Consider the following 12,691-nt stretch of genomic DNA (forward strand, 5'->3'; position numbering starts at 1 on the left):
ATTCTTTGCACTCCGAGGAATAGCAGGTTGCAGCAGTATTCAGGAAAGCTTTTTCATCAACTGGAAAGAAGGTTGCAATGCTTTTTATCAGGAGCCAAATCAAGATGATGGTACTTAGCTTTTAAAGTTGTAAATGACTTGGGACCTCAACACCTGAACATGTAAGTGCCTATTTCACATAAACTCCAACATTTCTCCAAAGAAAATAGGGACACCCCTAATAATAATAATAATAATAATAATAATAATAATAATAATAATAATAATAATTTTATATATACCCCAGCTATCTGATTGGGTTGCCCCAGTCACTCTGGGTGGCTTCCAACACATATAAAAACATAACAAAACATTAAGCATTTAAAAACTTCCCTATACAGCCTTCAGGATCAAATCAGAAACCGGGACGGCTTCTAGAAATCTGGGAGTGTCCCTGGAAAATAGGGACACTTGGAGGGCCTGTTTGCATGCCAGTCTAGCCTGTGTTTTGTTGCTCGGTCCCAGCCCCTGCCAACCTAGCAGTTCGAGAGCGTGTCAAAGTGCAAGTAGATAAATAGGTACCGCTCCGGTGGGAAGGTAAATGGTGTTTCCATGCGCTGCTCTGGTTCGCCAGAAGCAGCTTAGTCATGCTGGTCACAAGACCCAGAGAAGCTGTCTGCGGACAAACGCCGGCTTCCTCGGCCAGTAAAGCGAGATGAGCGCTGCAACCCCAGAGTCTTCTGCCACTGGACTTAATGATCAGGGTTCCCTTTACTGAATATTCTTCAGTTGCCTACTTTTTTGGAGATAAAATACTGATGCCCTGGGTTTGCAACATCATGTGATAAACAGAAGCTTGGTGAGTTGTGGCAGGAATCAGACTCTCTTCCTACTTGCAGTCATTGAATACTGGGAAAGATCCATCTCATACTCAGCTGCATGTATGTACAGAGAGTACTGTGTGTTTGCAGGAGAGAGTGAATACTGCAATCCACATTCACCTATGGAATGTACATTGAAAGTGGTATTTGAGCAAGTGAAAAGGGCCTTAATCTAACATCCTTGACAGCTCCTTCAAGTCCTGGGTTAAAAGCTGCTTTTGTGGTTGATATTCTCCTGCTTCCTGGGTGAAATACAATTCTCCGAAGGAAGTCTGAGGCAGATGAAAGAAGAGGTTGAAGAAATCTTTAAATGCTAATTAGATTTAAGGTCTTGAACTTTAAAGTGTTTAGGAAGAATAACAGGATTACACGGCACCAGGCAGTGCAGAATATCTTATTATTTTAGCAGACTGCTTCTTTGAAGTAATTGTAGTCTGTATCAAATGTGTCTTTGTCTCTAAGAAGGCAATAAAAAAAAATCACCCAGTTTAATAAATGTTTTAAGCAAAGTTATTTGTTAAACGGTAATAAATAATATGGCCAGTGCTTAAAAAGTCCCCATTATAGTTGTGTTCACATGTGCATTTACACACACACACACACACACACACGGGATGAGTTGAAAATTGAATTATCACATCTCTAATGTTAGAGCATGTCATGTGTGGTTCCTTTTATCACGGGCAAAATATCCATGAAAATCAGAATAGAAGGTGCTGTGGATAATCTTTCTGGACCAATAGACATCAAAAGGTGTAGCCACGTTGAATATGTTTTGGAAAAATTGAGACTGTATAATAGGCATGGAGAGCCTCAGACCTGGAGGCCAAATGCAGTCCTCCAGGAGTCTATCTGACCACTGGGACTTTTCTCAGGCCACGCAGTGTCCTCAGCCACAACAATCACCAGACCACTACTGCATTTAGGTTTCGTGTTCTGGTATTTGGAGGTGAACTACTGCTTGTGCAAACTAGTTTCTCCTGCACAGGCACTACTGCAGGCTACAGAAAGGGAGAGAGGCAATTGGAACATGCAAGTGGGAGGGAGTGGATGAACCCAACAGCCAAGCCATGCTTTTGTGAAGCGAGCCAATGTCTCTTTGGATTTTGCATGTAGCGTCCCAACTCCGCCTATAATTTTTAACTGTGAAGCCCTTATTTCTGAATGGTGCCCATTTTATTATGGAACCTGGTGATCTCTGAAGTCAGTTTGCATGGGGAAATGGATTTCCAATCTCTAGTCCCCAAGAATTGGTGGTCTATACAGTACCTGTTATTGGCCCTGTGGATTTATGTGCTGCTTGTCTAGATTCTTTTGACAGGTGGCCCCTGGTGCTTCTCTGGAAAAGTGAGTAATGACTGATTCTTGACTGTTTCCTTTTCCTTTTATAGGTCTAGCTGTGTCTCTGCAGCTGCTACACGGAGACATTGAACAAATCAGGAGGGACTACACATCCATGTTTACCCATGGAGTATCGATAACAAGAAAGCTGGGCTTTTCCAATATTATCATGCCAGGTGGGTTAAAGAATCAAGATAAGAAAAATCCTATCCTAAAATGGGAATTAAGGTCTGAGGTGGTTGAAAAGACACTTGTCAGCTGGATCAGGAAGCAGATAGATAGCTAGTGCAGCAAATTGTACAGCAGGCTATATCTGTTCCTATCAACCCTACTTCTGCAAAGAGGTGGGCCATAGGATTTTATACCAGCTGGTTCTTCTGAATTACCTCTAAGGGCAGCTATAGCTGAAGAGCATTACAGCAGCTACTCCATGAGGTTACAAAGGATGATAATGGAAAGTTGCTTATTTTTCCTTGATGATTTTTGTAATGCTTAGATTTTGCATCTTCCATGATTAAGCATGCTCACAGGGAAATAAATCGCGCTGAAAACAGCAGGATCTAATTCCAAGTAAGTATTTGTACTTCTGGTCCAAGCCTTTGCAAAAGTGTTGTGATCAAAGACCCGATTAGCTGTCTCTGCAATGGAATTTCTGAATGACTGGTAAATTATACCATGGCAAAAAGGTTTGTGTGTCTCTGTGTGTGCAGGAGTAAAGTTAGGATGATAGGAAGTGGAGAGGTTAGGGCATCAAAGCAGTTTGATTTAGGTGCTTAGGCAGCAGCTGGCTTGCGTAGACAGGAGTGTGTAGCAAGAATTTCTGGGAGCTTTAGCTCTGAGAATCAAATGGAGTGTAGCTGTAAATCATCCAGTCCCAGACACAGCAAGTATTGGCAGAGAACCACGAGTTCCTGTTGTGAGATGTTTGGGACTATTGCACACTTAATTGTTGAAAGCTAATCTCAGACCTTTTAAACAGATAATTCTCATTTTTGCTTGGTCTGCATTTTTGCATGGTGTACAGAAGCCAGGAAGAACCCATTTTGGATACTACGTAGGTCCTTCCTCCCTTTTATTTCCTGTTCAGCTTTATGTTGATTGCAGGGGTGAAAGGTTAATCTTCTGCCACGTCCTGATTCTATCCAGAATACCATGCAGATGATTCAAAGAATCTTCTCCCCAAAATCCATCATAAATAACTGCTTGAAATTCAGTGGTTTCTACTAGCACTCCAGCTTTCCTTACCTTTTTTTGTGTTGTTGTAGTTTGGTAATTTGAGAAAATGTCATCAAGCACCCTGGAAGCTGGTGTAACTGATGCTAATGAGTAACAGCTTTTACCGAGCACTAGGCATCCCTATTAGCTCTATTCCATTCTTTGCTAGCGGTGCATGATATAGCGGCTCTCTGCTGTGCGTTGTCACATTTTCCTCTGGCTGCTATAAATAATTTTTCTTCTTTTGACTTCCCATTGTGAGACACAGTGATGTTCTGTGCCACTATGAAAATGCACATTACAGCGGAGCAGTGTGTGGCCAGCCGCTGGTAGACTTCAGCAGCTATGTATAAGCTGCGCTACTGTAGCTGTGATGGACTTTGCTTAAAAATATAGTTTTTGACATCAGCTTGGTAATTGGCTCTATTCTTTTGTGAGCCTACTGAACCACTTTTGTGAGGATACGGCACATGCTGTAAAGGATATTTTTTTATTTGAATAGTGATCATTGTATCTTAATAAGAATGAATGTTTGTTTTGCTAATTGCAGCCAGACAATATGGAAAAAATGAAAAGCAGAAGGTTATCCTTTTTGTCTGTATCTCCTACAGTGTAGGATAGACTTTGTTCCATGAGTAACACACAGCTTTAATCAGATGGGATGGGCAACCCACGGGACACATGCAGCAGTGTTCAGGAGAGTCACAAGCTACTTTAAATGAATCCAAATCCCCAGGGCCTGGTGAGCTGCACCCAAGAGTACTAAAGAAGTTTACCAATGTAATCTCAGAACCTTTGTCTATAATCTTTGAGAAGAGGGGAAAGGAAGACCCAGATAACTACCGACTGGTCAGCTTGATGTTGATACCAAGAAAGGTCCTAGAACAAATAATTAAACGGTCCATCTCTGAGCACTTAGAAAAGGATGTTGTGATTACTAAGACCCATCATGAGTTTCTCAAAAATAAGTCATGCCAGAAAAATCTCTCTCTCTTTTTTTTTTGATAAAGTTACAAGCTTGGTGGATCAGGGGAATGCTGTGGACATAATGTATCTTGATTTCAGTAAGGCTTTTGACAAAGTCCCCCATGATATTCTTGCAGAGAAGCTGGTAAAATATGGGCTGGACAAAGTTAGGTGGATTTGTAGCTGCTTGACCTGGCTTACCGGTAGTACATGTGAAAAAGATATATGAGTACAGTGTGATGCAGCAGCAAAAAATGCTGAACCTATTCTAGCCTGCATCAACAAACGCAGGGTGTCCTGATCAAGGGAAGTCATAGTACTGCTCTATTCTGTCTTGGTCAGACCACACCTGGAGTACTGTGTCCAATTCTTGGCACCACAATTTAAGAAGGAGATTGAGAAGCTGGAATGTGTAGTGGAGGCTGACCGATATGATCAAGAATCTGGAAACCAAGTCTGATGAGGAATGGTTGAAGGAGTTGGGTGTGTTTAGCCTGGAAAAGAGGAGACTGAGAGGAGATATGATAGCCATCTTCAAATGTTGCACTGATGTTTTGCTTGTGTGCTTCCCATCAGCATTTGGTTGTTCACCGTGGGAAACAAGTACTGGACTAAATACAACTTTGATCTGATCCAAAAAAGCTCTTATGTTCTTAAACAGGACTATTGTTCCTATATATGTGCAAATATAGTTTGCTGGGAAGAGGAAGAAGTGTCAAAGACTCAGCCATAGGCTTCAAAGTGCAGATACATTTATAATCAGCATCCCAGAGAATATTATGTTGAAATCATTCTATTATGTTGATTTTGTGTATGACCCTTGAAAGTGTCTCAGTTATCAAGCAATTAAACCTTAAAGCTTCAGGTGTCAGTATTTCCCAATCAATTTCCAGCTCTTTTTAGACCCATCCTAGACCCCATTGATATAGTGGGGGGAAAGCCCCTGGAAAATCCTCTTCTCCTTCAACAGCAGTAAATATTATTTTCTGCTTAGGGTCCTTTGTAATTAATCAACACTACAGAGCTCAGATGCTGGGTGTGAGCACCATCTACAGGGAAGTATTTTCATCAGATAAAAGTCTCCTTGAGGAATTGTGTCATTTGAATCTGTTTCTGTCCTCTCTGTACTCACTGACTCTGCTATAAATCAAGAAGACAAAAAGAAGGTGTTGGATTTGTACAACCAGAATGCAGTTATTTGTTTTAAAGGGCTTACCATTATGAGATTACGCCAAAACTTGGAATGCAAGAGCTGTGCCTTAGATTTTTAACTGTGTTAAGAATTTAATTTCCTGCTCTTTCAGATATTTGCTGTGCATTTGTCTCCTGTTTGTTCCTTGTGACTTAATGAGTGTACCTGTACAAATGGGGTTCTGGGAGTACTGTCTCACATTAATTTTTATTGTTGTTACAGTATTCCAGTATTTATATACCACTTTTGAACAAAATAATGTTTCTGAAACAGTTAAACCTGTTTGGTTTTGGGTTTTTAATGAAAATATAAAACAATTCAGGTTGACTCCCCAAAAGGTTTTATATGTCTCAAAAGGAGCATAAATTAACCTCTTGAGGAAGAGGAGAACATTCCACAGCTTCACAGCCAGAAAAGCTCACAGAAATGCTACTCCAGAAGGGAGGGTCCCTGGAGCAGAACTGCAAAAACCTGGCAGGCTTATATGGGATAAGAGCCTTAAAGGTTAAAACCAGCTGTTTACAGGACAGATGTGATCAAATTGCTGGATTCCACTTATTCAAGCATGCTTCCAGGGAGTCACGATATCTAACTGAAAGCTCCAAGGGTGCAAAACTCTAGAAAGGACTGCATCCTTGTGCTATGGATGCAGTCTCTGTCCCAAAATGAGAACTAAAACCAGGCTGAAAAGGACCAAGAGACGGCCAGAATCACCCAAAAGCAGAATCATTAGTCTCATGAAAGAGAATAATGTTTCACATGTTCTCAGTTCCTTAAGCAAGAGGAACTTCTAAAGGCGGCCTTTTACTAGGTCAGTTTTCTGGTGACTCTGCATGGATTGGAGAGTCAGTGGTGTTTCATAATACAGTGGTACCTTGGTTGTTGAACAGCTTGGCTCCCGAACAAATCGGCTCCCGAATGCTGCAAACCCGGAAGTGAGTGTTCCGGCTTGTGAGCGTTTTTTGGAAGCCGAATGCCCGACGCGTCTTCCGATTGAGTGCAGGAAGCTCCTGCAGTCAATTGGAAGCTGTGCCTTGGTTTTCAAACGGTTTCAGGAGTTCAACCGAATAAGTTCAACAACCAAGGTACCACTGTACCTGTCTGATTACAAACATACGAACATTCAGCATAGGGGGCAGCCACAGATCTAATCTATAAAGCATTATCTGTTTCCAAAAGTAACAACAGGCAGTTGTAAGCTCGCCTGCATCTTCCTGCTACCCAGCAATAAAACTCAGCTCTCTTTCTCCTTAGTTGGCTACACTGAAAACTGCCGTATTTTCTCTTCTGCGACACACATACAAGAGGCAGAACCCTGTCTCAGCCCCTTCCCTGCCAGGCAGGTTTGCCACAAATTTCAGTAACAAGTACCCACCAGCCTTCGAGGTCATTATGCAAGCAATCAAGCTGTGCGGAAGCCCCAAGAGAGTCATCTCTTCGCTTGACGCAACCCAATATTATTCCCATAATAGTAATATTCTTCCCTTCTTGCAGTCAGTAACTTCTTGCTGATTGCAAAGTCTATAAAATTCAATTGGGAACACCCCCCCCCCCCCCCGTTTACCAGAGTCCTTTGTCACAAAGTTTTTCTGATTGTGTTAGCTATTGAAAAATAAGTTTAAAGCAATACAGTGAAGTAAATAGGGCTTGAACTATAACCATCCATAAAACTGTTATGATCTGTGGGGAATGTAGCCTGTATTTCAGATGCTGTTTAAAAAAAAATTATATGAATGAAAGTGGGGACAATGCCTCATGTCTGCCAATGAATTTTGGTTTTCCCAAATAAAACCAGCAAATGAACAGGTGTCTGGTCACACTCGGTTCAATAAGTTCAATAAATGCACAATTACTTTTATCGCAGCCACTCCACTCTTTATTTCTTTTTCCTCCCGTGACCTTGATTTATTGGATTCACTGTGTATTTTGTCAATAAAGGGTTGAGCTCGGAGTGACAGGGAGAACAATGTGCTCATAATGCAACTGTGTTTGATTTCCATTTTGCTGCTCTGGCAGGAACACAACCAGCACCGGGGATTTAATGTGGGGTAGCTGTCAGGAATGCCTGTTTCACTTTTGCTCTACAGGAGAGGGAGACCTGTGCCCCTTCAAAATATTTTATGGGATTCCAACTTTCATCAGCCCCAGCCAGCATGACTAAATGTCAGGAGTGATAAGAGTTGTAGTCCAGCAACTTTGCTAACCAGTCATAATCTGCCAAGAAAGTAGTATGTGTAGTTTAGAATGTTCTTTAGAAAACAAAACAAAAGAACCCTAACACTTGACTTTGGAAGACTGTTCCCAAGTCCAGGGAAGATGTCTTTAAGATTTCTGGAGTACAGTGGTACCTTGGGTTAAGAACTTAATTTTTTCTGGAGGTCTGTTCTTAAATTGAAACTGTTCTTAACCTGTGGTACCGCTTTAGCTAATGGGGCCTCCTGCAGCTGCCGCGCCGCTGGAGAATGATTTCTGTTCTCATCCTGAAGCAAAGTTCTTAACCTGAAGCACTATTTCTGAGTCTGTAACCTGAAGCGTATGTAACCCAAGGTACCACTGTATTTAGCTTGTTAGATATTTTATCTTAGGACTTCATTTTTTCAGAGATTGTTGATGATCTTTGTTTTTAAAAAAACGTGGCCATGAACATAATTCAAGTAAAACGAAATAATTGGGTAGCTGACAAAAAGTGTCCAATTATCTAAGTTCCCCAACTCTCTTAAAAGGATTGGGGCTCACTTCAGGTAGACCACTGCTTTCGGCGGGGACAAGCTGCTGCCATCACATAACTCCAAGAAGCTTGCACTGACTGCCCATATGCTACCAGGCTTGGTTCAAGGTTTTTTTTTTATAAACTTACAAGGCCCTTAACAACTTGGATCCAGGATATCTTAAGGACCACCTGAATCCTTACATCCCTGCTCAGTCACTGAAGTTTCTTTTTTTCTTTCGCACTCAAAGCTCATATCCATCAGGAGCAGTGCATTCAGTACTGTGGGCCCAATTCTGTGGAACTCTCTCCTATCTGAGATAATAGTAATAATATTATCAACAATAACAAGAATAATTTTATTATTTATATGCCACCCATCTGACGGCGTTGCCCCAGCCACTTTGGGCAGCTCCCAACAAAATATTAAAACACAGTAAAACATCAACCATTAAAAACTTCTCCGAATGGGGCTGCCTTCAGATGTCTTCTAAAAGTCAAATTGTTGTTTATCTGATGGGAGAGCGTTCCACAGGGTGGGAGTGACCACTGAGAAGGCCCTCTGCCCCTATAACTTCACTTCTCGCACTGAAGGAACCGCCTGAAGGCCCTCAGAATTTCACCTCAGTTTTTTGGGCTGAACGATGTATGCACTCCTTCAGGTATGCAGGGTCAAGGCTATTTAGGGCTTTGAAGGTCAGCACCATCGCTTTGGCAGGCTTAGTTGAACTTCTGGTGCCTGATGAAGACTTATTTTATATCACCAAGCATTTTAAGTAATGTTCTTTATTATTCTTTCTAATTAATTTTAAACCAGTTTTATCTCTGTTTTACCTTTTGTGCTGCTCAGAGACTGTGGTGTTAAGTGGTTTGTGAACAGCTGAAATATGTGAATGCACATTGATTCATGTACATGGTGTGTACATGTTCTGGGACCATGGAATACCAATTCTACATGGACTGCCAATCTGTGTGACAAATTGTTCACGTTTCCAACTACATCCTGAAGCATATTGAATCATCAGTAATCACCTTACTGGGGGTGGAGGCATTTCAAGATGGCCTCCGTTTGTAATATAGGATTGAATCTAACACAGCCACTGTGTGAGTGGAACATAGTTCTGCTCTCACAGCGTGACTTTCCCTTCCTCTCCTCTCCTCTTTCTACCCTTCCTGTAGCCTGTCACATCTCCTCAAAATTTGCCCCACTGGGTTGGGTAAGCCTCTAGAGCATAATTTGGGGAGTACGTGGGGACTGCAGGTCAGGAGGAGAGGGATGGGAAGCCCCATTGTATGACTGAAACACCACTTGCACAATATTGGAGCCCATAGTTTTTGATATTGAAGTATTTTGTGATAGGGTACAATGGGAAGGGGGTGTTCATTGTATTAATGATAACGTCTTGTGCATACAACATACATTGGAGGGCTGGGCACCATAACAAATTGGGGATGTTTGTTTGCCTACCGTTTGCGCCTATATTTTGGGATATGAACGTGGCTGTTCCTAACTGCTGCAGACAAGAGAGAGGTGCCACCATTCTTTCTCGGCTGTGACTCCGATCTGGTGGAACGCTCTGCCACAAGAGACTAGGGCCCTGCGGGACTTGACATCTTTCCGCAGGGCCTGCAAGACAGAGCTGTTCCACCAAGCCTTTGGCCAGGGCACAGCCTGACTCCCTCCTTTGGCAATCTTCACAGAACTCTAGCCCAATGGTTGCCATCAATTTGATTTGAATTAATTTTATAATTAAATGATTTTAGAATGCTGTATTATTTTATTGCTGTTACCCGCCCTGAGCCTGGCTTCGGCTGGGGAGAGCGGGATATAAATAAAAATTTATTATTATTATTGTTGTTGTTGTTGTTGTTGTTGTTGCTATGTGAGCACATACAAAGTCTTCTTACCAAGCTTCTCCACACAGGCAGGCAGTAGCTATGTTACATCCTTCTCTCCAGCTGTTTGGAGTCCTATGTATTGACCTCTCTCTTTCAGCTTTTCCAAGCCTTTTTCAAATATTCTGTGTCTGCTCTTATTAGGTATTCTATTGGGAACTCCTCCTTTATATATCTACACTCGCTAATTGCCAAATGGCTTTTCTTGAATTGAGATTTGGACTTTGTATTGGTATATGCATCTCTGGGCAAATGCATGCATGCATTGTTTAAGATCTAGTATGACTATAACAGATTTACGCGAGGAATGGATTATGAAGTTATTTCCAGCTTGAATGAGTCTTGATTGTTTTGTGTCTTTAAGCATAGTATTCCCAGTCACTTTAATATTATCTGCAGCATTAATTAAAAAGCTTCCGGCTGTGGAATGATGATTCTCCCCCTTAAAATAATACATACAAAATTAGCAACCAGCTTCTAAGACACATACTGCTCTTGTCCTTTGTTCTGTTATAGAGCAATTATTGAAACACAGTTCACTGCATAGTAGAATTTATTTTGTTCATAGTGCCTGTCGTAATATATTTTTATGTATTAAATAGGATTGTAACCTGGTCAAAGAAAAGTTACTTGAAAGCACCTCAGCTGATTGCCTGCTCGCTCCTTCCTCACTCCACCATACAAACTGCTGCATGCAGAAATAGTTGGCTTAACTAATACCTTCGGCTCCCCTCACCCATCTTTCCTCCTTTTCTTTTTTTTATGATGGGTGTGTGTGCTTTTTTCAGCCCAAGGACCAGATCAAGAAGTGGCTCACTATCCACAGGCCATTTAGGGCAGATGGGTAGTGCTATCAGCTGATAGGTATTGGCAGTGGGAACCTTTGAAGTTGTCCATTTGCAAAGTGCATTTGCAAACGAATGTTTCACCTTTGTGGACCAGCAAAGCTCCCTGCAAAGGAACGATATTGCTTTGCAGACATGGTTTGATTTCAAAGCACATCTGCAAATGGACAGCTTCCCAGGACTCACTGATGGACACCATCAGCAAATCCCTCTTGGCAAGGAACAATTGGGAGTGCACCTCCCACCCACCCCATTTCCAGGAGAGATGCCATCTGTATGTTCAGCTGATGTGAAAAAGAGCTCTGTGTGCATACAGACGGGTGTGTCTAGTGCAGAGGGACCCTGACTGAGCCAAAGGCCTCCCTCACATACATTGGTATTCGTAGTTTTCTACCTTGCACCAATGGAGTCCTATTGCTGCAAGAGTGTTGTTACACCAGCATGGTTTTGCCAGCTTAATGTACAAGAGGTTTAGGATGAGCCTTACCCTGTCTGGTGGGCATGTGCCTGAGAGGGGGTCATGCTCTGATTATACAATTCTTGCAGAACGGATCCATCTCATCATTACTATTCTCTCTCTCTCTCTCTCTCTCTCTCTCACACACACACACACACACACACACACACACACACGGTGTGATTACAGAGTAAATTTTATCTAGCACTCCTTCCTCCTGGGCTTATTACCCAATTTTTTATTATTTTATTTTGCTATTTAAAGCGAAGATCAAGGTTGTGTTGTTTCTGCTTGGGTTAATCTTCAACTGTTTCCCCCCCTCTCCTGCAGGTGAAATGAGGAATGACTTATATATCACAATAGAAAGAGGAGAGTTTGAGAAGGGAGGAAAAAGTGTGGCTAGGAATGTAGAAGTGACAATGTACATTGTGGACTGTGGTGGTCAAATCTTAAAGGTATTTTTCTTCTTCAAGCTTTCTCCTTAACCTTTCCTATTGTGTATTTTATTCTAAATGGTAACCTTCTGCAATCAGTGACAACCCATAGATTTTATAAGAATGTACACAGTCCAGCTATCCAATAGAGAGAAATATGTGCACTAGGTATTCATGGGGTCATAATCACAGCAATCAAGCACACAAATTGCAACTTCTAGTTAGGCCTACACAGCTTGTGTGACCAAGCTAAATGCAGCCCATGAATTATACCATGGCCTGCTGGACCTTCATAACCTTGCTTCTTTTGCAGTCCCAGGCAGGCCCAAAAATAAATAAATGAGGGAACCTTATTGAGCCTTTGCTTCAGAAGGTCAACTTAGCTTGAGAAGGTCAATGAAGGGTTGGCAATGTTCCGTAGATGCTTTTGACGTCTTTTCCCCAGAGTCCATGTTCATTTTGGCTCTGAAGTAATGCCTTTAACCTGCTTTCTTTCTCTCTTCGTCAGGATTTTATCTCTTTTGGCTCTGGAGAGCCACCAGCCACTGAATTTCACTCCTTTGTGCTTTACCACAACAACAGTCCCCGGTGGGCTGAGCTGCTGAAACTTCCTATCCCTGTGGATAAATTCAGGGGAGCTCATCTTCGCTTTGAATTCCGGCACTGTTCCAGTAAGACCTATTCATAAGTTGTAGCGCTTTGGAGTTGCACTAGGCAGTCTTGGAGCTTTTCAAATGCTTTTCATGCACACTGACTTAAGACAGATTTTCTACTCTTT

The 12,691-nt window shown here is 41.9% G+C and overlaps 1 protein-coding gene across 7 annotated transcripts in view; it reads left to right on the forward strand.

The window, feature by feature from the left end:
* Positions 1–12,691, forward strand: part of DOCK4 (dedicator of cytokinesis 4) — a 245,305-nt gene that overhangs the window by 141,083 nt on the left and 91,531 nt on the right. For all 7 annotated transcript variants that reach the window (XM_028746679.2, XM_028746677.2, XM_028746681.2 and 4 more), the window contains 3 exons: positions 2,252–2,377; positions 11,810–11,934; positions 12,422–12,584. In XM_028746679.2, the coding sequence (XP_028602512.2) occupies positions 2,252–2,377; positions 11,810–11,934; positions 12,422–12,584 (414 nt within the window). The remainder of the gene's footprint in view (positions 1–2,251; positions 2,378–11,809; positions 11,935–12,421; positions 12,585–12,691) is intronic.

The sequence above is a fragment of the Podarcis muralis genome, chromosome 10 (assembly GCF_964188315.1).
Source record: "Podarcis muralis chromosome 10, rPodMur119.hap1.1, whole genome shotgun sequence".
In the NCBI taxonomy this organism is placed as follows: Eukaryota; Metazoa; Chordata; class Lepidosauria; order Squamata; family Lacertidae; genus Podarcis; species Podarcis muralis.